The sequence below is a fragment of the Delphinapterus leucas genome, chromosome 19, assembly GCF_059928025.1.
Source record: "Delphinapterus leucas isolate spDelLeu-1000000601 "Yukka" chromosome 19, BTC_Dleu_Yukka2, whole genome shotgun sequence".
Taxonomy (NCBI): Eukaryota; Metazoa; Chordata; class Mammalia; order Artiodactyla; family Monodontidae; genus Delphinapterus; species Delphinapterus leucas.
In genome coordinates this window covers 43331806-43359106 of record NC_143147.1, presented here as the reverse complement: position 1 = coordinate 43359106, position 27301 = coordinate 43331806, and the positions used below count along the sequence as shown (strand labels likewise).

At 38.1% G+C, this 27301-nt stretch overlaps 1 protein-coding gene across 3 annotated transcripts in view; it reads right to left on the bottom strand.

The window, feature by feature from the left end:
• Positions 1-27301, bottom strand: part of USP32 (ubiquitin specific peptidase 32) — a 205304-nt gene that overhangs the window by 5452 nt on the left and 172551 nt on the right. For all 3 annotated transcript variants that reach the window (XM_022552654.3, XM_022552655.2, XM_089900979.1), the window contains exons 17-31: positions 27021-27175; positions 25748-25829; positions 24784-24858; positions 24171-24309; positions 23802-23907; positions 22565-22738; positions 21593-21767; positions 20905-21056; positions 19523-19634; positions 18043-18254; positions 12619-12803; positions 8512-8598; positions 6912-7032; positions 2290-2481; positions 341-629 (exon numbers count right to left, since the gene is read on the bottom strand). In XM_022552654.3, coding sequence (XP_022408362.2) covers positions 341-629; positions 2290-2481; positions 6912-7032; positions 8512-8598; positions 12619-12803; positions 18043-18254; positions 19523-19634; positions 20905-21056; positions 21593-21767; positions 22565-22738; positions 23802-23907; positions 24171-24309; positions 24784-24858; positions 25748-25829; positions 27021-27175 — 2256 coding nt within the window. The remainder of the gene's footprint in view (positions 1-340; positions 630-2289; positions 2482-6911; positions 7033-8511; positions 8599-12618; positions 12804-18042; positions 18255-19522; positions 19635-20904; positions 21057-21592; positions 21768-22564; positions 22739-23801; positions 23908-24170; positions 24310-24783; positions 24859-25747; positions 25830-27020; positions 27176-27301) is intronic.

The following is a 27301-nucleotide window of genomic DNA, read 5'->3' as shown; positions in this document are numbered from 1 at the left end:
CATGTGGGATCTTAGTTCCCTGACCAGGGACTGAACCCGTGCCTGCTGCACTGGAAGCGCTAAGTCTTAACAACTGGACCCAGGGGGTCCTAAAGTGCTTTACTCTTGATGTATCAATTTCTCACTCTGTGAACTTAGTATTATCTTCATTTTATGAATGAGAAAATAGATTTAACGAGGCTGTACTTCTTGCTAAAAGTCACATTTCAGACAGGTTCCTTGTACAACCAAGCTGTTGCTCCAGAGCGCAAAACAGGGAAACACGCAGCCTAGAGGGATGCCTGGAGAGCCCCTTGCAGAGTGATGTCTGGGCTCTGTGAAGTCCCCCAGGCCTCCTCACCTTTAGGGCTACTGATGACGTTCGCGCTGAGTGAGGATGGGCTCTTGCTCAGGAGCATGTTGTCTTCCCCAGCTGAGTTCTGAGCATCCATTTTCTTCACCTCGCCTGCCAGAACCCTGGGCTCAGAGAGGTCGTCCCCCTGGGGTGTGAGTGGTTTACGCTGACAGAGAGCTGGGTCTCTCGGCACCAAAAAAGCACTAGGGTCAAAACTCTCACGAGGAAATTTAACAATTTTCTGTGATTTTATCCATCGTCCATTTACAAATTGAAATCGTTTAAGATGAATAATCTGGAGAAGAATAGAAAACACTTGCATTAAAGAGTTCTGAAGATACAAAATACACATTAAAAATCCCCAAGTCTAATACACGTAAATGTTCCAAAAATATAACATAACTTTTTTTCCCCCAGAAGAATATATTTTATTATGTAACATAGTTAACGGTCAGGCCACTGCCCGTTAGCTATATGACTAACATGGTAACCCTCCTAATTTCCTTCAATATCCTAGGAGCCTATACTTGCATGTTCTCTGGGCTTGTGACACATGCTGACCTTTACCTCTCTCCAATATCATAGAAGATCCATTCATAAACACACTCATGAGGATAGAATATTATATACTGAATGTTTTGAAGAAAAATGGAGGCGTTTTTTACAGATGAAACTTACCCAGTCTCCAATAGGAGGCCTCTTCCTTCTTACCACATCCTTTGGTTGCTACCACGGAGCTTCACTGTCCCGAAGAGCATAAGAATCTCCCTTCTCTTTTTCTTTTCAAGAGCAATGAATTCCTCTAGCCTTAAGCAGTGTTATTATGCTCTCTACTGTGGGCACAGATATTTGGGTGGCTCCCTCTACCCTAAATGCTTAATAATTTACTGTTTATATAAAGAGAACCCCTTTCTAAGGGGGATGCTGGTGTGTGGATTTAACAGAAGCCCACCAAGCTCTCAATATAACATCTACTCCTCATTATTCTTTAAAGACCTCAAAAACAATAGTTTTACAAATGCCAATACTTCATGATATGTTTTATGTGATGGTTACATGAGTATATATAACTGTCAAACTCATCAAACTAGACATTTAAAATCTATGAATTTAATTCCATGTTAACTATACCTCAATTAAAAAAAAACAAAACTTCCCCCTTCCCACCTACCTGCTCCCAAGCCTGTCCCTGTGCTCTGCTTCCCATCCCTGGAGCTAGCTAATCAGCATTAGTAATTTCTTGTGCACCCTCCCCTGGGAAGTTGTTCTGGTCTACATTCACAGTCTCACAGAGTGGTAGGAAGAAGATATGAATAAAAAAATACACACAAGGTCTGGTTAAAATACACCAGTGCCTCACATTTGATATGATTTCCTCCCTTAAGGAAAAAACTTTCTTAAATGAATAGGAAGAACTGACACCTCAAACTTTCTTGACAAGCAACAGGTGAGTCTCCTAATCCATGAATGGAGAAGGCAGAAGTACATCAAATCAGAAAGAATATGTAAGCCCCAGTGCACTTGTGCCTTCACATTTAATTCAGCAGCGTGTTGTGGCCATGTGATGAAGCACAGCGGGACTGGAGGTTCAGCCTCTGTTCTCTTCTGTAGTCCATAAAGCACAAGCCTAAAGCTTCCTCTCTCCCTAGAGCCAGGAGTGCTTTCACCTTTTCCTGAAGTTCAAATTCACCAGGTTGTACCACTCGTGGCACTTCTCGTATATTGCACTTAATGCAGTTACTGGTCTATATGACTTCTCTCCCCTTCTAGGCTGTATGCTCTTTAGGATACAAAACTAGCAAATATCTGTAGTACAATTCATCTCTGTGTGCAACAGCAAATGTGTTTTAAACACTGCTGCAGGAAGGGTCTTATTCTCAAAAACTCTTATTTGTTCCCCACTTCTTTCCATCAAGCTAGACTCTTGCTCTCTCAGAGGTGGGACTGTAACATACCAGAATGGGGGGGAGCCTCCAGAGATCTAGCTTCTTGGTTGCCAAGCAGTGGGTCTTACACTTGGAGCAGTAATACATCTCATTTTCCCCTAGCTCCTCCTCACTGGTGAAAGCACGCAGGCAGCTGTCCAGGTTGATGGGCTCAGCTTGTGCTCGCCGACTCTGCTCCACACTCTCGTGCTCATCTACAACCTGCAGGTGGAGGGGACAGGAGGAACGGGAGAAGGGGTAGGTGGGAGGGAGGGGGTTTAAAATGGTCACCTGCTATGCATCATCCTCTAGGTGACTCAACCTCATTTACTTTACATGAGGAAAAAAATACAACCCAAACTAGAGTCTGAGCAAATAGGGCATTTGTACATTTATTCACAAATATAACATCAATAACATCCTTGATCAAATTTCTATTTATATGACCATAGCTTTTTGGGAAAATTTTCTGCATGCTTCCAAATGACAAAAACAAAAACAAACAAGGAATTGCCTGTTTATTTTACAATTTGAAATCCTAAAACAGCTTACATGTGGACTGGCTCTCAAGCCAGGGTGTTGAGATTAGGCCATTTATTTATTTATGTATTTGTGGTACGCAGGCCTCTCACTGCTGTGGCCTCTCCCGTTGCGGAGCACAGGCTCCGGACACGCAGGCCCAGCGGCCATGGCCCACGGGCCCAGCCGCTCCGCGGCATGTGGGATCCTCCCGGACCGGGGCACGAACCCGTGTCCTCTGCATCGGCAGGCGGACTCTCAACCACTGCACCACCAGGGAAGCCCAGGCCATTTATTTTTTAACAGGGACACAGAACATTATTAGTATGCTGCAGGCTTTACAGAGGCTAGGAGAAATAATATCACTGAAACACAGATGCCAGATCTGGATTAAATAAGAAAGGATACAGAAAAGCTCACCTTAAGAGGACAAGCCCCAGGGCATTAAAACTCACAGGCTACAACTCATTTGCATATTGATGCCACATAACGCAGAGTTATCAAAATACCATGTGTATTGTTATCTGTCTCCTGCCTCTTGGCGCCTTTCTATCTGAGATGGCAATAAAAGGAACAGCAAGCCCAAAAAAGCCTGAGTTTGCTGAGAAGACCCCTAATACCTGCCCAAACCTCTGTGGTTCCTGTTAACCAGCATGCTAGGCTTTGAAGCAAGGAGGAGGTAAATATGAGGAAGGAGAGAGCAAAGGGGGGTAGATGTGCAAGGATGTATGTTGGAGGTGGCGTGGGAATCAGGAGGAAGGAGACAAGGAGGGGCCTAGAATGCAACAGAAAGGAAGGATTTTTCCCTCTCCAATTCTTGGCTGCCACTTACTAAGCAATCAAGAACCATGGCAGGTGAGGCATACATAGCATGACTATGAATGGCCGTGAGACTCCACAGGGATCACATCGCAGGGTGGGGCCGGGACAACATGTACGACAATGAATGCCTCTCTTTTTGACAAAGGTCACATACAGGTCCCGCACTCCACTTATTACTCCTCCCTTCCGGAGGTGAATTGGTTCTCTCTGCCTGAGGCAATTTCCCTCAAGTTTTCCTTCCTGAGCTCACAGTTTAGAACAGGTTTTCAGGTGTGACTTTTTCCCTACGTGAGAAGATGGCTGAGTCACAGGCCGTCAAATGTTTTTATAAACTATCAAGGTTGGGGTTGATTATGCAATGAAGAGTTTTAGCATTGCATCACCATCCATTTCTAAAAAGCTTATTTAAAAAGGGGAGCTTAGAGGAAATCTCTTTTTTTCCGGAAGGAAAATCTGGCTTGACCTTGACTTCTTTTCTGATACTAACTCTCATCATTTTTAGGGCTGGTCATCCAAGGGAAAAACTGACATGCTTCAAAAGGAAACTTGCTGTATCATGGTGGTTAGAATCAGAGTAGAAAAAGAGGTGTATTAAATATAGTACTGTCTCTTTTCTCACAGCCAGTTAAACATTATCTGTATTATTATCTCTACCAGGGATGCTTTATGGCCAACCACAAATTATAGTAAGTAAAGAATGTTGATTTTTATTGACTATATTTTCTATAGAACACACAGGCTATAGAGCTGGATGGAGACAGGGAGGAAGGAGATGGATGAAAAACATATCTGTGGACAAAAATAATTTTTATTTATTAATAAAATTTCCCTAAATGACAAAGATTCCCTTTACCTCTTGGGATCCATTCCCAGATCCTCTACAATTATTCAAATAGTCTAAATTATTATTGGCACCCTCTTCCTTTTTTTTTTTTAAATCTAAGTTGCTTGAAAGCTCATCCTTAGCCCAAAACATAAAGGAATGAAATAGTAAGCTTTCATACATTATAAGACTATCAGAAAAAGAGGGAGATCTGAGAAGTTATCTAGTTTAATTTTTTACTAAGGAATATGAGGTCCAAACGGGAAAAGTAAAAAGAATAAGCACAATTGCCTATATTTTTCCCTCCTTACCAAATAAAACATTCATGTAGAAATTCTGGAAAGCAGTGAAAAATGTAAAAAGGCAGGAAACCTTTTATACTCTTAATATAAAGGCAAACTGTCAAAATATTGGCAGATTTTCTTCTGCCCTTTTTTTTATATGAAGAGATTTTTCAGTGTATGCAATTTTATATCTTTTTTTTCAATTTTATATCTTGCTTTATAAAAAACTTTACAAGACATCATAAGCATCTCTCTAGGTATGTCGGGAAAAACTCCTGGTAGTCAGCATTTTCAATGGCTGCATAATATTTTATCCAATTTCTATACCACATGCCTCTAATGTGGGACAAATACAAGTTGCTTCTAATTTTTTACTATTCTAACAAATGCTATGATGAAATCTGTCAGCAAATCACAGAGTATTTCCCTAGGATAAATTCTTAAAAGGGGAATTACTGGAATAAAAACCATAAAACATACAGGCAACAATCTCAATTTTGAATCTCCTTTGTCTACGTGACTCTCCAAGCACATGCAGAAACCACATGTAGGAAGAAATTAGTCATGTGGCCCCATTCCCCAGAAAGGAAGGATATCTCAATAGCAGCTTGGTTTCCATGGTATCCTAAGAGCATCACTGAAAATGGAAGTGGGATGAGATTTAACAGGTCACGTAGGTCCCTCTTCCTATAAAGCAGGATGTCCTCCAGAGTTTTTCAGATTGCACACTGGGTTTGTTAAAAAGGGAAAGAGATTTACAGCCAAATAATTTTTCATCTTTGACAGGAGTATCTTGTCACAATAATGTCCTGTTGGATTTTGTGCTGATGAAGATTTAAGAATCTTTCTTTCAATTGCTAAAATTTTCCCTCTTTGAAGTAACCATGGTTGAGGTTATTGACTTACCTTGCTACAGTGAGCATAATCTGCCAAAACATCTACTTCTCTTCAGCTACCTTTAGCCCAATGATCTTTCATTTGGCCAAGTATCCACAAATAGTACTCATCCTTGGCTAGTGAGAGCCTTAGGGTGTGTGGGGGCATATTTAGGGATCCAAATAGGGAATCTGGTCTGGAACTGGGAGTTCCCCCACTCCTCAATAGCACAAAAAGACAGAAAAGTCCATAGAGAACAGACTTGTGGTTGCCAAGGGGTCGGGGAGGGTTGGATTGGGAGTTTGGGATTAGCAGACGAGAACTATTATACGTGCATTATATATGTGAATGGATAAACAACAAGATCCTATTATATAGCACAGGGAACTATAATCAGTAACCTGTAATAAACCATAATGGAAAAGAATATAAAAAAGAATATATATGTATGTATAACAGAATCACTTTGCTGTACACCAGAAACACAACATTGTAAGTCAACTATACTTAAAAAAAAAAAAAAAAAAAAGAAAAGTTAATTTTCGTTACTAACTTATCTAAAGGGAATGCCTTAAGAAACAGTGAAGGAAATTTCCATCAAGAATCATATAAATGCAAAAGCCACTACTACTCTTCCTGTGACTAAAACAACTCCTTTGATTCTGTTGCTTTTACACCTCCACCAGATTCTTCACATCTCTATGCACAAGCTATCTAGTCAATCTACCCTTCAAACAATATTTGGCAAACATTTTTAGATGTGGAGGTAGTATTCTTTTGGAAGTTACATTTTCAAAGTTTAAAAACTGCTCCAGCCAGTGTGGCAGTAGAGGAAGGCTAAGTGTGAAGAACAGGCATGGAGATGTACTCTTAGGTGTCTTGAAACATTCAGTTCTTTCTCTAATTTTTTGATCACTATGCCCATTAAAGGTAGCAGCTATAGCCCTGGAATGCACTTGAGCTAAGTAATAGTGGTTACCAAATGCTGCAGCTTCAATAATAATTAATAAACAGGCAGAGAGACTGGCACGCTTGATATGTCATGGCCAGAGAATATAACTTCTTAATTACGCCCAAAGTTTTGTTTCAAGATTTACTTATTATTAACATTTTTGAAATTCAATGCTCCAATACAATTAACTCTACAAGTGGGAAAACTGAAACATCCACAGAATCATGTTAATATATTTAAGTGCCACAGAGAATGCCAATGAATGTTTTTCTAGCTGTTTTTAAACTGTCTGAAAATAGAAATGGCATGATACAGTTAAGCTGGGAAAAATTTTACATAGGAAAACCACCATCTTACGATGGCTTTGAGTACTTACCCTTTCCTGTGATGTTTGATAGCGGAGGTGAAGGGCTGTGGGGTCCCAATCCACAGCAATATAGGCATTTCCAATGAAAGCTCTGTCTTCCCCACAATCAATTTTACAGCCCCTGCAAAATCTAAAGGGGGAAAAAAGATCTACTGAGGAAAGAGTAATTATGAAGGAATCCAAATTTTCTTTATCAGAAACATTCTCCCCGGGAATTCCCTGGAGGTCCAGTGGTTAGGACTTGTCGCTTTCACGGCCACGGCCTGGGTTGAATCCCTGGTAGGGGAACTAAGATCCTGCAAGCTGTGGGGCGTGGCCAAACAACACAAAAAAACCCCCAAAACTCTCCCTTTCTACTTCTTTTCTTTTTTTAAAAAATAAATTTGTTTGTTTGTTTATTTATTTATTTATTTATTTATTTATTTATGGCTGCGTTGGGTCTTTGTTGCTGCCTGCGGGCTTTCTCTAATTGCGTTGGGGGGGGCTACTCTTCACTGCAATGCGCGGGCTTCTTACTGCAGTGGCGTCTCTTGTTGTGGAGCATGGGTCCTAGGCGCACGGGCTTCAGTAGTTGTGGCACATGGGCTCAGTAGTTGTGGCTTGCGGGCTCTAGAGCGCACAGACTCAGTAGTTGTGGCGCACAGGCTTAGCTGCCGTGCGGCATGTGGGATCTTCTTGGACCAGGGCTCAAACCCATGTCCCCTGCATTGGCAGGCGAACTCCTAACCACTATGCCACCAGGGAAGTCCCCCTTTCTACTTCTCTACTTTCCTTCTTGGGCATCCCAATTTGTCATGGGCTTCTAACTTCAGACTGATAAATGCATGAATATGTACTAGTAATTATTATTATTTCAGGGAATCCTGCTTATCACTTCTCAAATCTTTGGTTTTTCAAGGTACTTGATAACCATTTGTAAATCCACATGAATATGCGGACTTTATGGCAAATAAATGATATGGAAATTGGCTATCTGAGACCATACACCCTCAAGAAATTCTAAATTTAGTTATTAAATGCTTGGAGGTAGGACAATTTATCTGGCATAACCATGCCTATTTCCTTGTTTGTAAAATGGCACATTAAATAAATATATATAAAAATTTATGGGGTGGGGGAGGGAACCATGACAAAGGCCATGGTTCCAAGGCCTATACAGACTCAGTTTGCTAAAGCTGTTACAGTTCTCTGAAGGCTGACTTCAGTACTCAGGCATTTTCCAAGCTGGGACAGTAATGGCCAATCAATCTCCATAACTCTTCTAAAAACCAAAAATAGACTTCCAGCAAGGTCTAGTGAATAGACTATGTCTTACTGGGCTCAGAATTGCTAAACTGATTTATATCTAAGGAGCAGAAGGTATAGAATGATAAATGTTAGTCATAAACTATGAATTTGATGAGGATTGTAGAGTTTACAAAACCAGCTAAATCTCAAGAGCAAAACTTAGCTATAGACCTCACAGGGAAGAGATGAATGAAGAATTCCTAAGTTTATTTCAAGCTTTTCATTATTCATTATTACTTCTAAAAACTGGAAACCTTATGAAACGGGTATAATATCTGAAGCTGCAATTCTAAAATTTTTCTTTTGCAGAAGGTCACTTTACCTATACCATGGGCACCAAGCACAGGAGTTCCCATCTTTCTGCACAACTCGTAGAGTGAATGGATACTGATAACCCATACTGTCATCACTGAAACAGAACATAAACCAAAGAGTATAAGAAACATTTCTTAGTTGAGGTCTCTTTCATCTTCTCTTGAACTAACCCTAGAAAGGGGCATCTGTCAGAGCAGTATGTTCACATTGACAGCTCAATGCTGGTTATCCTAACCCATTAACTGCAGCCCTGTACAACCACACTCAGGGCTCCCTGCTTATAGAGGGGGAGACACAGCAGACTGCCAGATGTCTCTGAGCGAGTCCATGTGGTTCACGTAAATTTCATAAAAATAAGCTAATCATGAAATCAAATGCTAATTATCCTTCAGCCCTAATTCTATCAAGAGATTTAATTCACATTAAACCAGACCTCTTCCATGACAAGAACACTGACACGCCACAGAAAGCTGAAAGGTCATAATGGTATTAGAGGAGTTGACTATATATTTAGAAGCTTCTTTAATGAGAATCCCTGATGTGGTACATGACAGATACCCCCTTTCTTTGCCTTAACTATCTAAAGCTATAAGCTACGTAACATTTTTAGGGTAATGTCTTAACTGCAAGATAGCTTTGTGAGTTCTCCAACTTTAAAAAAATTTATTCATCCTTGCCCCAATAAGAAGCAATGCAATGACTATAACATAAGAGCAATATACTTTATGGATCATTTGGCAATTTGTAGTGGCTATTGCATGGCTGCTCAAGGTAATAAAACCATGATAAGGACTCACTGTAAGGGCAACAGTGAGTATCATGCCTGTCACAGCAGTTCCCAGCTTTCCGCATAACTTGTTGATTGAATGACTATTGATAGCCCATGCTGCCCAGTATCATGTCAATGAAAACCAGGTCAATGGTAAGTGAGGAATCCAAAGAAAGATAAAGGGACAAAACAACCAGGTAGCACTCTGGCAGAGAACTGTGAAGCACCCTCTTCTAAAAAGTTTCTTTACTTTTTTGCTCTAACGGAAACCTGGCTTTCCTGAGGACTCCGCTTCCAGTTCACCTCTTAAGTGTTAGCTTTCTTCTCATACACCCCAGAACCTGAAGGTGATATGGGTCTCCTCCTTACTCCTCTTTACCACTTCTGGTAAAATTCTGGTTTCTATGTAGCATCTGCTACTGAATTATGCCACCTGCTTGCTATTCCTCCTTGGTAGGGACATTTTTTCTTTATTCACTAAAGATTTTAGAACGCAGTTCACTGTTTTTCTCTCTGTCACTTCCATCATACTCTTGGTGACTTCAATGTAACTTACCTAACAACTCCTCGGCCTTCTCTCTTCCAACAATAATCTCCATTCTATATTGATCTACCCTCTCCAATGGTCATATTCTAGATCTTGTCAATTGATAGTGGCTATTACATGGCTGCTGAAGGTAATGAAGCCATGATAAGGACTTTACCATCTCCAAAAATCTCAATTCCAAACATCCTACTTTGAAACAAACATCTCCTATCTTCTTGGATCACTTATTCAAGTATCACTACTCTAACAATTCTTTGACCCAACATAAAGCTCCAATCACTGCCCTCAAATCCTCACTTTCCTCCTTATCCACTGTCCCTCAAACTAACCATCTTCTGCATGGATCCTCAGTTCCAGGAATTTGTCCATTTAATCTAAATTTTCAAATTTATTGACATAAATACTCAGAAAAGTAGAGAACTGTACAATGAACAGCACCCAACTACAATTAAGCATCAACTCTTGGCCACTCTTATTTCATCTATACCCTTACCTAGCCCCACTAGATTCTTTTATTCCATTTTTTTAAAATGTGGTACAATATACATAAAATTTACCATTTAATCATTTTAAGTGTACAACTCGGAGGCATTAGGTACATTCACAATGTTGTGCAATTATCACTACCACCCAGCTCCAGAACCTTTTTATCTTCTCAAACAGAAACTCTACCCGTTAAGCAATAATAAATTCCCCTCCCCGCAGACCTTGTTAACCTCTAATCTACTTTCTGTCTATAAACTTGCCTATTCGAGATACACCTCATAAAAGTGGAATCATACAAATATTTGTCCTTTTGTGTCTAGCTTATTTCACTGAGTGTAATGTCTTCAAGGCTCATCCATGTTGTAGTATGTATCAGAACTCCATTCCTTTTTATGGCTGAATAATACTCCACTGTATGTATATACCACATTTGGTTTATCCATTCATCTGTTGATGGACTTCTGGGTTGTTTCCACCTCTTGGCTACTGTGACTCACTAGATACTTTTGAAGAAAATCAGAGGCATTTTATCATTTTCATCCATAAATATTTCACTGTGTTATCTCTAAAAGATAAGCTCTCATTATTCTTTTAATGTCTGTAGGACCATCTTGTCTTTAACCTACTCTAACCTCTGTGTCTTTTTTTTGGCGGTATGCGGGCCTCTCACTGTTGTGGCCTCTCCCGCTGCAGAGCACAGGCTCCGGACGCCCAGGCTCAGCAGCCATGGCCCACGGGCCCAGCCGCTCTGCGGCATGTGGGATCCTCCTGGACCGGGCCACGAACCCGTGTCCCCTGCATCGGCAGGCGGACTCTCAACCACTGCGCCACCAGGGAAGCCCTAACCTCTGTGCCTTCATCTACACCACTCCACTAAAACAGCTTTTGCAAGGTCACCAAAGGCTGCCATTTTATCAAATCCAGTGGTCAATTCCCAGTCCTTCTCTTAATCTGATCAGTGCTCCCTTAAACACTATCTTCACTTAACTTCCGGGACACTACTCGCTCCTGGTTTTCTTCTTACTTCACTGGCTGTTCCTTCTGAATCTCCTTTGTTGTCTCTCCCTCCATTATTCAGCCTCTAAATGCTGGAATGCATCAGGAATTAGATCTTAGGCATCTTCTCTCTTACTATCTAAATAATATCAACTGGTCTCAGGGCTTTAAATACCAACTATTTGCTGATGATACCTATATTTATACCTCCTGGGAAGACCTTAAGTCTATCTCCCACTTGAAAATATAACACAGATCTTGAATTTAGCTTGATTCCTATCATTGCTTGCCAAAACCTACTCCTTCTCCAGTCTTCCTCATTTCATTAAATGGTACCAGCATTCACAATTGTTCAGGCTGAAAATCTATCTTGGATTCCTCCTCCCCTCATACTCCATATCTGATTCATTAGCAAGCCCTGGGAAAAGTCCTCATCTAGAAGCCTTTTAATTCAATTAGATTTTCACTTCAAATTTAATCTTGCCCTATTGTCATTTTTACTAAACACAACATTCATCAATTAAATCACTTATCTATTATTTGTACTTTTCCTTTAAAATTTATTTACCTTAAGCCGTATCCTAATTATCAAAAGACCCTCATACCATAACAAATAACCTATCAGCAAAAATAATTTCTTTACTCAGTTAACACAGAAGCAGAACTCCCACTTGCACCATGATAACAAGAAAATGATCTTCAATTCAAATGAGATATAAAAGGCAACACAATCCCAAAGATTATTAGAAGTAAATACATTTACTAATCCAATAGAACAGTGGTAAGAGGAATGGAAAAAAAAACAGAAGATGCTTATTTCCTTTACCAAGACTTATGAAATTACTCCATGTTAAAATGACATGGTAGGGAGATAATCCAACTGAATCATTGTTATAGCATAAGACTTTTTCAGAGTTCATGTATAGATATGCACGTATAGATACTGCTCCCATTTGGAATTTCAGAGGGTTGAGATGATGCAAATTTCCTGGTGAATTCATACTCTCTACTTTTGTAGTAACAGAAGCCAAGGATATTACCTGAAGCATATAAAATACTAGCTGAAAAGATTTAGGTAAGAGATCAGAGAATACAACGATTATTAGACACTGGAATGTCTAGGTGATGAAAGGAAGGTGTACAGTCTCTCCTACTCAAAAGACCAAACCAAATGGTTGAACTGTATGTTCCCTGGATGGTTCTTCAAGGAGTGATTAACCTGACATGGAATGGGTCCTATAAATCACACAGAATTCACATAAATTCTTCTTCTACATTTAGAAACTAAAAATCTAGGAAGATGCCCTGAAACTCACCAGTCTTGCGCATGATTACTAGCTTCCTGAGGTGGGAGTGGGCTGGCTAATCGAGATACTTGAATCCAAACTGCGTCATACAGGTCTTTCTTCCGGGTATGCACAGTACACGGAACAATCAGAGGCATTCCGAAAAGACTGGGGCGATTCTTCTGAGATGACAGGAAATACAGTTCTGTCCTCATCTGTATGTACAAACAAGAGAAGAAAGAGCGGAGAAGATAGGCCTCTGATTCCTCCCTTTCATTCTTCTAAGACTGCCAAAAACAGGCATCACTACCATTTTCAACTTAGTCGCTATCACACTTCTCTTTATTTATAGGACCATCTTTTATTAATATGAAGAGAATGGTTATTCAAAGTGGAATCACTGAAAGGTTGAGGTATTGCCAATTTCAGAGTTGCTCTCTATCTATTAAACTTGGGTTTTCAGCATTTAATATTTTCAAACTGCGTAGTTTTTCTCTGATAAATATTTCTCACACACACTGAATCATATGTAAAAAAATTAAAAATCATATTCTTAATTACACGATAGAATAAAAGTAAGGTAAACTTTTAAAACGTTTGCTTTGAGTATGTTAAAGGAGATTTTTATCATTTCTTAACATGGAGATACTGCACAGAATTAGCTTGGAAATGATGGCTTAAAACAAAAGTTCAGTATAATAGAAAGGTTGCTGGGAGTTGCAGGATTACTCAGAAAAGCTGATGAGCGCTTGGACATTTAATTCTTTAAGTTTGGTCTTTATATAGTAGAGGAGCTAAGCCAACAACTTATAAACCCACTAGTTTCTAAGTGAAAAGACTCTCTTATTTCAGATCCTCAAGTATTTTGTTTAGCCGTTATTCACTTAAGATTAGCTAAGTACATGATTTTAAGACCCCATTTCATGTGTTGGTAGTTATATTATTATAAGACCCACAGAAATGTGGACAGAGTTCAGAACTATTTTTTAAAAATCAAAAAACTTAGATGAGTTTTTCTTTTCTAAAACTTCTACTTTTCTTCCACTCCAACTCCTGGTAGATGACTTATTTTACTAAATAAATGAGGTCGTTTAAGCAACTACTTCTTTACTCTTCTCAGTGTATTTCTCTTCTTTTTTAAAAAAAATTAATTAATTTATTTTTGGCTGCATTGGGTCTTCGTTGCCGCGCGTGGGCTTTCTCTAGTTGCAGCGAGCGGGGGCTACTTTTCACTGCGGTGCGCAGGCTTCTCATTGTGGTGGCTTCTCTTGTTGCAGAGCATGGGCTCTAGGTGCGTGGGCTTCAGTAGCTGTGGCACGTGGGCTCAGTAGTTGTGTTGTACGGGCTTAATTGCTCTGCTGCATGTGGGGTCTTCCTGGACCAGGGCTCGAACCCGCGTCCCCTGCCTTGTCAGGCGGATTCTTAACCACTGTGTCACCAGGGAAGTTCCTGTATTTCTCTTCTAAACCCACACAATTTTCATCCTCTTGAAGGTAACTTCTCCCAGGGCCCTGTGGCCCATACCTGCTCAGTTCCTAATGGGATAATGCTCCAGGCTTTACTGCATCAGGAATTTTCCTTTTGTCTTCTCCTAACAACTTTTTCTCTAATCTGAAAAAACTCACTTGACCTAACTGTGCTAAGTTCTTGCCCTATTTCTTTACTTGGTTACACAGCCCAGCTTCTCCGTTTTCATTTTTTTTGATGTCTCTGGCCTATGTAACCACGTCTTTCTTTCTTAACTTTTTTTTTGAAACTGACTTCCCTTTAGTTGTTGTGTCAACACAACACTATTTCTCCCTTTAGTCTCTGAATATTCTTGCCTATGTTACCTTGCCTTATTCCCCTTCTTTTTCTATCTTGTAGAAGGGAGTAGAAGAAAAATACTTTCAAAGTAAGTCAACCATGAGATCAAAGGGTCTGAAAGAAGAAGGTGGCAATGAAAATGACGAAAAATGGTAAATTCAAGTAGTATTTTGAAAGAAGAAATTAAAAGGCATAATGATATACTGAATATAGGGTTTTAGAAGAAAAGGGGGAAAAAAATCTAAGAACACTTCTAGCCTTTAACCTTTAGCATGGAAGAACGGTGTTGCCTTTCACATGAATAATGGGAAAAGGGAGTTGACTTGGGACAGATGGTAAAATCAATTTTAGGCATTCCCCAAAGAAGCTGCTAGATCATGAAGGAAACTGGAAACAGGGAACTGGTTAAAAGGTGAAAATTTCGAGCTGACAATATGGCTTTATGGTCCAATAATTACAAAAACCTATATATAATGCTTTAGCACTTACAAGCACTTTATGTAACATATACATGATAACTGAAGAGAGATGTTTTCTAAGAAAGATTAAAATTACATCAGTGTTCTTAATATATAATCTGATAGTGCTCCGTTAAAAAAGACATGGGGAAATAAATGAATCACCCCAATTATTTTTGCTGATGGGACCTGTTGGAGCTGTGCTCAAACAAAATTCCAAGACACAAATATATCCCTTAATTCTCTAGGATGTCCACTCATACAATCCTGTTTAGAATATGTTCCATAGAACATCGTTCACATGGTCAGAAAATCACTTTAACTCGGGAGTTACTGATTCAAAGGAGGGAAAATATACATTTCAAAGAATTAACACAAAGCAAATAGTTGTGTAATCACCAGTCAGGTCAAGAAACAATTCAGCCAGCACTCCAAAGCCTTCCTCTTGCTTCCTCCCAATCACAAATTCTTCCTTCCTCCTAACGGTAACAGTTGTTCTCAATTTTATGGTAATCAACTCTTTGCTTTTCTTTATCATTTTATACCCTACGCATAAACAGTAAATTTCATTTTCCCTGTCTTTAAAGTTTTTATTTATAAATAGAATCATATTATTGGTATTTCTTTTGTGTCTGGCTTCTTTCCCACATTATGTTTATGAGGTTCATTTATGTTGGGTATAACTAAAAATTCATTCATTTTCATTGCTGTATAATATTCTATTATATGACCATGCCTCAACTTCCTTATCCTTTCTACTACTAATGGACATTTAGTGGTTTTATTTTGTGTTTTCATAAAAACACAAAATGGAATAGTGGAATTACTTATCTTTAATTAGAAAACTATTTTTACAAGTAGCCGTATTAATGTACACTCTCATCAGCAGTGTATGAGATTTCCCGTTGCTCAATTATTCTTACCAACACTGTCAACCTGTTTAATAATGATAGCTATTCTGGTGGGTGTGCAGTGATATTGTAATGTGGGTTTTTAAAAAAATTATTTATTTTTGGCTGCCTTGGGTCTTCGTTGCTGCAGGTGGTCTTCTCTAGTTGCGGAGAGTGCAGCCTACTCTTCATTGTGGTGCGCGGGCTTCTCATTGCAGTGGCTTCTCTTGTTGTGGAGCAAGGGCTGTAGGCCGTGGGCTTCAGTAGTTGTGGCACGTGGGCTCAGTAGTTGTGGTGCACAGGTTCTAGAGCTCAGGCTCAGTAGTTGTGGCGCACGGGCTTAGTTGCCACGGCATGTGGGATCTTCCTGGACCAGGGCTCGAACCCATGTCCCCTGTGTTGGCAGGCGGATTCTTAACCACTGCGCCACCAGGGAAGTCTTCATAATGTGATTTTAATTTGCATTTCCCTAATTAGCAGTGTGGCTGATCACTTTTTCATATGATTATTGGCTATTTAGATATCCTTTCTGTGATGTGCCTATTTAAGTATTAGCTATTTTTTTATTGAATTGTTTTTTCTTAGTGACTTATAGGAGTCCTTTGTATTTTCTGGATTGAGCCTTTTTGTTGGTTATATGAGTTACAAACATCTACTCCAGGCTTGCCTTTTACTTTCTTAGTGATGTCTTTTGATGAAACCAAAGTTCATAATTTTAATGATGTACAACTTATCTTTTCTTTTATGGTTAGTGCTTTCTGTGTCCTATTCAAGGATCTTTTTCTCTAAACCAAGGTCATGAATATATTCACGTTTATTATCTTCTAGCGTCTGCTTTTCTGTTTTGCCTTCATATTTAATTCTGCAGTCCACCTGGAATTGATTTTTATGTGGTGAGAGGTAGGTGTGTCAAGTTTCATATGGCTATTCAATTATCCCAGCACAATTTACCAAGAAAACAGTCTTCCACTGCTCTGCAATGTCATCTTTGTTATAAATCAAGTGTTCATACATATGTGAACCTGTTTCTGGGCTCTCTATTTTATTTCATTGGTCTATTTGCCTTTTCTCACACCAATATCACAATGTCTCAAGTATCATTGCTTTATAAAATCATGATATCTGGTAGCTCAATTCTTCATGTTTTGTTCTTCTTCAAGACTGTCTTGGTTATTTTAGTGCTTTGTGCTTCCATATACTAGAATCAGCTTATCAAGTTATACACACACAAGCATACACATACAGAGTATGCATTTTTATTGGGATTGTGCACTGAATCTGTAGATTTGTTTGTGGAGAACGGATATCTTTGAAATACTGAGTCTTCTAATCCATGAACACAGTCTGTGCCTTCAAACATCTGAGTCTTCTTTAATTTCTAGCAATAATATTTTATTGTTTTCTATACAGACACCTTGTATATTTTTTGTAAAGTTTATTTCCAGGTATTTAATTTTTTTCTTGGTACTTAGTTTTTTGGATAAATGATAATTTTATGATAAATGATTTCTGTAGTGAATTTTGGTGGTCCCCAAAAAGATATGTCCACATCCTAACTCCAAGGACTTAACGAATGTGACCTTATATGGCAAAAGGGTTTTTGCATATGTAATTAAATTGAGATATCATCCTGGATTATTTGGATGGCCCCTAAATCCTATGACAATTGTTCTTATCAGTGAAAGGCAGAGGAAGAAGGAGAAGAAGGCCAAGACAGATGCAGAGATTGGAGTTATACAGCCACAAGCTAAGGAATGCCTGTACAAGTTGGAAGAGGCAAGAAGGATTCTCTCCTAAAACCTATGGAGGGGGCACAACCCTGTTGATGCCTTGATTTCAGACTTCTGGCCTTCAGAGCTGTGAAAGAATTCATTTCTGTTGTTTTAAGCCACCAAGTTTGTGGTAATTTGTTACAGCAGTCCTAGGAAACAACTTGTCTTGCCCAAGAATCTTCTTGTTTCTCCCTCCAAAACAAACAAACAAAACCTTCTCCAAAGGCATCTACACTTATATGGCAGAGAAGATGTACATGGCTACATGAACATATAGGAGCCACAAACTTTTTAAAGACAGTAGTACTATATTCAGATGCACCAGCTCTCCTGTTGCTGCTTGATACATGAGTGAGGTATGTCATTTCATACGTAGGCCGTCATGTGTGATATTAAATCCTGGCTGCAATCACTTGGAACATAACACATTGAAAGTGCACACACTGAAGATGCTGCAAAGACAGAAAATGGCTGTTTCATAAATAACACTGGCAAGACCAGCAGTAACTTGCCTAACATTAAACTAACCATTTTTCGGTGGACTGCAATGATGTAGCTTGTAAAGGAACTGTCAGGAAGAGATGGCATATGACCATTCACCATTCCATTTGTGAAGTTTTTCTCAGTTCCACATGGCACAACAGTGTTTGGCATTCCATTGGGGATGAATATGGATCGAGGCAGGTCCCCATTGCTGGTTAGGGTGAACATTCCATTTGTAGATGGGGAAGAGGAGAAATCTACAAATTCAAAGATAAGTATAGCATCACAAGTCTGTGGTACGTTTATCTTTGCTCTTTTCTCAAATATCGCTGGGACCCAGACCACTGACAGTCTCTTTTAACAGAGGACAGGGAGGAATCATAGGTCAAATGATAATTCTAGATTAACTGGAAGATTTTAACTTCAGATTTTACCTCGATAACTCACACTTCTGACTAAATGACAAAGCATGAGTAACTGATAGAAAGAGTAAGTAGAATTTTTCCAACAATCTTTATTATCACCGTGTTGTGGCACAAAAACAGTTCTACTGCTTTTCTTTTTCCTCTCCTCTAAAAATTAATTTCTCCATTCTTCTAGAAATGTTCTAAGATGGTAGTCCCAAGCCAGATGATGGGTTTTTAAAAAATTGTTTAACTTTTAAAAAAGACTATTTTTTAGGGCAGTTTTAGACTCAGTAAAATAAAGAGCAAGGTAGAGATTTCCCACCTGCTGCCTGCCCCCACCCAGCACAGCCTCCCCCAGTAGCAACCTGCCCCACCAGAGTGAAACATTTGTTACAACTGATGAAAGTCGCTGCTTTTTAAATTAAAATTAAATTAAAAGTGCATTTCCTCCCTTTGACTAGCCACATTTCAAGTGCTAAACAGTCCATGTGACTAGTAGATAACTCTATTGGATGGCAAAGATTACAGGAAGTTTTCCTCATTGCAGAGAGTTCTATTGGACAGTGATGATAACCAAAAAGCAATGTTAAATCATCCACCAACCCAACCATCAGTACTATCTACTGAGTGCCAATGAGAGGAGCCTCATTCTCTCTGAAGCATGTTATAGTTGGGGAACGAATCTAACTGCCAACAGTATAAAGAGGAGAAAAACCCCACTAATGGCCAAAAAGACTCATTGGATGACCATATTAAATCACAGGCAATATTAGATAAACAGATTCCTTTTTAGTCAAATTTATTATTTTGTTTTCTGATAGTACATTTCTCTCATACCATCTGTTACCATGTTAATATTAGATAAAAGAGTTAAAGGACATCTGAATTCCAGTGGTAGATTTAGCTAATAACTACCTATCTAACTTAGGTTCTCTGAATTTTAGGTTCCTCACCTATAAAATGAGGATTTGAGATAAATGATCACCAAGGTTTCCTTCAGGCTCCAAAATTCTTTTGCTCTAATATTTTTAGCCTAAACAAAAGCCTAAAAAGGAGGACAACCCTTAGACTGTTATTCAAAGCTAAAATCATGAGAAGGAGCTCTAGTTCTATCTTACCTGTCTGTACTGGACTAGAAGCTGAAATTGGAGATCCAGGGACGGGAATTTCAAATGCACACAAAAATCCACTCACTGAGAGTCGTACTTTCTGGTTGTCCTGAGGGAAATTCTATAGGAAAAGAGGCGAGATGAGAAGGGGGAGATGTTTCAGATAAAATGGAGAATCATCTCTCTGATATATCTGAAGCAAATGTCTTAGATCCTTTTATCAGTAAAACAAATAAGATGCCCGAATAATTTTTCTAAAATAACTATAAATGAAAGCTTGATAAACTAAGTGAAAACTAACCTTCCTGACAAAACCATTATCCCCTTTCATAGGAGGGCAGTATGATGTGCATAATTGACTTCTTAAGTTTTGTCCGTCATTTCAAGAATCTAAACCCAAAATCCCCAGAGAGATCTCACCTCCGCATTACATATGAAAAAAAATGTCAAAGAGGTGGGAGTTTGTTCAGAAACCCCGAAGGTGAATATAAATAATACCAGTGGTAGGAGCTCAATTTAGGGTAGGCAATATATTTATTAAATTTCTTGTTTCTCCAGCTGGTATGCAAGAAGAAGTGATTTGTGTCACTTTGTCTTTACTCTTTAATTTCTTAGTGTGTTGAAAGGCCAGGTATATATATTCATAAATAAGTACTAAAAGAACACATTTGTACATATATAAAATACGTTAAGAATTCTAGCAATAGTGGTAATACAGAAGAGCTGTTAGGTGTAGCAGCAGCAGTCACTGGGGGTAAATCTAGACTGTAGTGACACAGCTAGATCACTCCATATAGGTAGCTTTGGGCTTACATATTTCCCTTCTTTAAAAATACCACCATTGGGACTTCCCTGGTGGTCCAATGGTTAAGACTCTGTGCTTCCACTGCAGGGGACACGGGTTCGATCCCTTGTAGGGGAACTAAGATCCTGCATGCCATGCAATGTGGCCAAAAAAATAATAATAATAAAAATACCACCGTCATTATTACTCTTTTATTCTGGTAGACAACTCTTTTTTTTTTTTGCGGTATGCGGGCCTCTCACTGTTGTGGCCTCTCCCGCTGTGGAGCACAGGCTCCGGACGCGCAGGCTCAGCGGCCATGGCTCATAGGCCCAGCCGCTCCGCGGCATGTGGGATCCTCCCGGACCGGGACACGAACCCGCATCCCCTGCATCGGCATGCAGACTCAACCACTGCGCCACCAGGGAAGCCCCTGGTAGACAACTCTTTTAAGTTTCTTCCAGAACGAAAAGCTTCACAAATTTTTTTCCAGTTTTTGTTGTGTTTTATTATCTCCCTTGGTCATTTGACACAATAATTAATTGAGAAAACTGTGATCTTTGAAGGATGGAATCAAGAGTTTCCTAAAAAGAACAGCTAATATCACCTTTATGTTGGAACCATGTACTTCTGCAAGAAGGATTTGTTCTGATTTAAGTCCACAGAGATCGCTCAGCTGTTTTTTTAAACCTGTGTACTTTTCATCCATATTCAGTCTTAGTCCATACCGTACAGGGGTAGTACCATCCAACGTAATAACTAGTAAAGAGAAAAGATTTTTTTACCCGTAAAATTCAGGTTTCATTGAAAGCTTTACACTGTGTGTGTCTGTGTGTGTGTGAGAGAGAGACTTGGAAATAGCAAACATTTCAGTCTAGAATTTTAATTTTATATGTAAACACTACGACAGATGGTGCTTAAAGATAATCTTAAGTAAAATCATTATTTTTTGAATATTCATCTGATACAGAAGTGTGAGTGGCTTTGCAAGATTTTAAAGAGAGTTCCTGGCACATTTGAAACTGACAGAAGACTCAATGGGCACAAAAATGGACCCATATTCCAAGTCTTTCAAACCTCAAATCATGCCTGAAATTAGACTGTTAAATTGTAACATGCTCACAACACTGTAAACCAACTAACACCAATAAAATTAAAAAAAAAATTATAACATGCTGACTACCAATCTTTATGAGAACGCATTATACACAAATGACTATACTTACAAATTCAGGCTGCTTGAATAAGGTAAAAGACAATGGAATTAAATAATTTTTCATAACTTTGTGACCCACCTGTTATTTCTAAGTGCATATAACTGTCCATCGGTAGTGGCAAAGACAAAAAATTGAAAGGGTCAAATCGGACACTTATATGCCCACATGTCTTGCATTTGACTTGGGACCTTAGCTGCCCATGGAACAAATCCACAACTATTGATCTATTTCTCCTCAGATGGTTGTCCCAGGCCTAGCAAGAAAAATGATTAGAGAAATTTTTTATCTCCCCAAATTCAAAGAAAATGGTTAAATATATTAGATCTAAATGTCAAGAATATAATCCTTAAAAAATAAAAGCTTTATGCCTACAAATTTACAAGTCAGGTATGTAATTTAAAATATATTGTCTACTGAGATAGTAGAGAAATACATAAAATACTTCAAGAATTCTGGCAACAGTGGTAACACAGAAGAGCTGCCAAGTGTAGCAGCAGCACTCACTGGGGTAAATCTAGACTGTAGTGACATAGCCAGATCACTCTGTATAGGCAGCTTTGGGCTTACATATTTCCCTTCTTTAAAAATACCACCATCGGGACTTCCCTGGCGGTCCAGAATAGAATGTGATTCTTTCTGCTCAATCTATAACGTATTTAAATTCAGATGGAAAACCCTATTTTTTTCTTTCTTCTTACCATGGTAACAATGATGAGTTCTTTGTCCATTAAAAAGCGGATAAAATATGCCTATTGGTCACTGTATACATTACTTTAGCAATTATGGGGACTCCTAAATTTCTACTGAATGATTATTCCTACATCCTCTCCCCCAAATTTACATTGAAGAGGAAACACTTTTCTATTTTCATTAAAGATGCTTTGTTTTAGGATTATTGCTCAAGAAATAAGCAGAGAAATGTAAATTCCTTCATTTTCGCAGTAAAATTCTGACCGCAGAATAGTTTAGTTAGCATTAAGTTGTGCAACACGTATTTGTGGTCAGAATATTTTATCTATTGCTTACATTAGAAACTCAAAACTGACAAACCTCTGCAGCTACTTCCCAGTCTGGTCGGCCATCACTGTCCTTTAGTTCCACATATGGCTTCTCATGGACTCGGTTGAGATCTTCATGAAGACCATCCAAGAGAAAAGCCAGAAGTTCTTGGGAGTCTTGTTGCTGGAACCCATTAAACCTGGGAGCATATTTTGCTATGGTCCACTATAAATATAAGAGGAATCAAACTCATTATTTGCTATCTCATAAAGTTTAGAATGAACATGCCCATAATTCTATCAGAGGCATTAGAAGAAGATACATAGTATAGTATTTAGTCTGTCTCTATTTCAGCAAACATATTTTGGATAATCATGAAATCTTTCTAATCTTAATCTCAAATGATGCTCCCTCCCCCAGCCCCCAAAAAGTATTATGGCCAATCCTATGTCCTGGTTTAGCATCATATAAGCAAACAGTTCTTAAGGTACATAGCTATTTAAGATACAAGATGGAAATATTAAAATAGCATTTGCTCACATTGGAAGATTCCCTTTTATAATGTTTTCTTTTACAGTTAGCTTTTCTGGTCTTGTTGTATCCTAGCTTTTATTATTAGAGGCAGAATAGCCTCATGTTCAACTGTGAGGACTTAGTAACTAGCTTGCAACCTTGGACAAGCTATTTGACTGCTATGAGTCTTAGTTTCCTGAGCCATAAAATGTGGATAATAATGTTGCTTTATACTGTAGGGCCATTTAGAAGACTAAACGAGTTAATACATAATTATTACAGTGGCTGGTAATCCTAACATCAACTAGAATTCACTGCATATGATATTAATGTCAAATTTGTATCCATTAAATTACATTCTTTCTTTCTGCTCCTTTTTAAAATTCTACAGATAGAAGTAATTATCTTAGTAATGTTAAAAATGTATTGAGTATCATTAATTAGACTCAGGTCTGCCTTGCAGTTAGAATACTGCTAATAGTGAAGGATTAAGAAAGCAAGGCTTACTGTATATACAAGTAAAACACCTGATAAATTAGTAAAATGAATGACATCCCAATTTAGACTATACTTTTGATCTTTTTCTACCCAGTATGTCTATAGTAGTATTTTGCATATATGTGAAGAAGTAAAAGTATCTGACATCCAGTTTACGCCTTGTGAAGGACCCAAAAACATTACACTAAAACTAAATATAAATAATATGTAGAGAAAAATAATTACTTAAATAACTGCTTAGGACTTAAATACCTTTATATTATTTTAACATGCTTACCCGAAGCTTTAATGGGGCAACATTCTTCTGAGTTCCACTCCAAAGTTCCTGTACTAAATCCCCATAGCATTTAGCCATATGCCCCTTCATACCAATGGGATTTGTCCTAGAAGTTTGAGAGGAAAATTCGTTGCCAAAGATTCTTATAAATCACAATCATGTGGACACAGAAATGCCTAGAGTCTGTTTCCTCACATCAAAATATCTTTTCAAAATAAGAGAAGTAGCATTTGGTCCTTACTTCACGCTTAATAGGGCAAATAAGATTAAGACTTTTCTCCCCCAGGGTGAAGAGAGAGGAGATTTAGGTAATATTGCGTTCATAGCAAAGTTATAAAAGTTAAGAGCCAATGACTCAAGGAAGATTACCTGTTGAGTTCATAAAGATGTCTCCCTGAGATAAAATACTGTGTCAGTGGCTGTGTGTTACTAACACACTGGATGCTTGAGTTCATGAAGCATGTGTTTCCCAGGTTACTCAGACCTGTGGCCCCCTTTTCTGTCGGAACTGGAACAAACAACATGAGAACGGAAGCCTAGCTGTAGCAAGATGTCATGACCAAACAGTTATTTGTATTCAATGCAATGATTTTTATAACTCTTCTAATCAATTAAATGGAGTTAATATTCCTCTATTGGGTCTTGCAATGCTAAGTAGAGGCTTTTTAATGGAGCATCATCGGCAATCATGATAATCTATGCTCATTTGTAATCTAGAAGCAGCAGTGATTCTCTTTAATTGTTATGATCGTTTTTTAGAGTTCAAACAATTCTCTCCTAGAATTATGTATTTCAAAATATATAAATTACTTAATTGCATGGTTAGAAAGAAATTTGATGCTTCAGGAAAAAGAAAAATAAGAGGGGGCCTAATCGCTTTTGAGCTAGAAAGCTACAAGTTGTTAACACTTCAATAGCTGAGAGAAGGAAAAATAAAAGAATAATTTTAAGATTGTTTAAAAATAATACACTGTAGACTTACCCTTGTGTCTATCTATTTTACTACTGTTTGCTATAAAGGACATTTCTTCAGGCCAACTCATATCTTTGTTGCGAACTGGAAAAACAGAGACAGCAATGTGTTAATTTCTTATCTATTCAAATCACACCCACTAAATTGCTTCTGTTAAAAAAAAAAGTTCTTATTTCTAAATCAGAAACTGAAAAAAAAAATCAAGTTAATTTTAGTAATTGCCTCTGAAACCATTCCAATTCTTTACACTGGAGACTTTATTGGTTAGAATTAATTAGTAAGCTAATCTCTAAATTACATACCTGAAGTAAAATTATACTCAACCATCTATAGAAGGAATTAAAGTTCTTAAACTTAATACATTGGAACTATTACAATGCTTTCTTAAATTGTGACAACTGCCAGAGTAATCTATTCATTTTAATACAAAGGCAGCTAGGAATGTTTCATGAATCTTTTTTTTTTTTTTCCCCGTGTCCCCTGCATCGGCAGGCGGACTCTCAACCACTGCGCCACCAGGGAAGCCCTGTTTCATGAATCTTGATGAGAAAAGACACACTAAGTTTTCAATGATGTGTGCATGCCAGTGTGTAAATCTATGCTTATGTTGGTGAATGACTACTGTTGACTAATGAAAAGCCTGTACCACTAACTGCTGCAAGAAAGTCTCCTGACAAAGAGGCAGCTTGAAAATTTTAAGGAGCTATAAACTTATAACTGAATTCACTTGTTTTTACCCACTGTTTCCACCCTTTCCAGCCAATGAATGTAGACATGTTTTTCTCTTAAAGCAATATAAATAGTATTACATTACAGTAGGATTACATAAGGGTTTAATGGGTTTTCTTTACTATATAGAATATAGTGATCAAATACCAGTTGGAAAAACTATAAAATCGATTATCAGTGAGTAATTCAATCTTTAAATTCTTCCCCTAAAAATCTAATACAAATGCATGCTTCCATCTTGTACCTTCAATTACCAAGTGCTGCTCATCCTGGATTTTCAAATATTCCAATCTATGATCCTCATCATCCAGAAGAGTGAGGTAATTCTGTATATGGAGGAGGAAATGTTTTGTTAATTTAATTACTAAACATGAAACAAATACGGAAATAAAAATGAATGACAATTAAAAACATCCTTGTAGTTACATAACTCGTGACAGATATTTAGCATATTATAGTTATTCAGAAATGCTTATAATTTTGGTGGCAAAATGAGGGAAAGACAATGTATACTTTGTAAACACATACTTTATGTCTCTAAAAAAGTTACATAGGATTTGGGGGAGACCAGAAAAGACTCATCACACATCAAACCAAAATTCATTGAGATTTAGATTTTCTGAACAGCTTATAGAAAAGAAGTTTTTTTTAGTATCTAGTATGAAATTCAGTAAATGTGCTTGTGGTCAAGATGGAACTTGATTATTTACTAGGAACTGAAAATGTAAAACCAAATGTCATGCAATAGAATTATACATTCTTGTTGATGCTCACCCTGTCTAAAGTGCTCAGAAAATTAATTCATTTAATTCTTACAACTATCCTAAGGGAAATACTATTATTTTCCCCATTTACTCATGAGAAAACTGTGACACAGAGTCAAGGGACTTGCCCTTGGTTATTCAACCAACAGGTGTGAGGGTCAAGATTTAATCCGTGGCAGTGTAGCTCCAGGACCTCTGCTCTTAACTTATTATACAACTGGTCACCTCTCAATAGTGACCAAAGGAGGATGTAAGAAAGAAGGAACTAGGGAATAAAGAACTGGTTAAAACTACTTATGATCCAATTTCAGAGTATTAATGGAAATATATTGCATGTGTTAGGAAGAATATATAAGCAATTAACAGCACTGCCTCTGAGGAGAATGGAAGATAGGGGTCAGAGGATGGAAAGGAAGAATTTTCACTACATACTTTTGTATTGTTTGAATTTTTTTAACATCTATATAAGTTACTTTAAGACAAATCAAAAATAAACTATTTGTTAAAAAATGATATTTGCTGTTACTTTATAATAATAATCTTTACAAGATGGTACTGTCCATGACTGTTATTATGGGTTTCAGATGACAAATATCTACATGTATGCATCCAGTAATTTAAAAGTTGAAGTTTCCACTGTGATTCCAAGACATGGCTTTCAGAACAATTAGTGTAGATAAAAATAACCCATACTTATGAAACATGGATTTAACACTTAATCAGGACTTTCCTTGACTCCAATATGTCTCTTACCTCACTGTTGTATAGCCACAGGCGCATATCCTCCTCTTTGATGCGCAGCCTCTGAGATAGATATTCATGAATTTCCTTGATGGTCTGCATTCGACTAAAACAGCCTGTATAGGCTAAGACCCGCTTTAATGGTGCATTCGGAGAAGGTACATTTCCTATGGTCACAGTAGTCACAGTAAGGAAAAACACAGATGTAAAAAAAAAAAAAAAAAAAAAGCACCCCTCTCAGCAATGGGGACCATACTATTTTTGGACATGATGAGAAATGAGAGCTACAGATT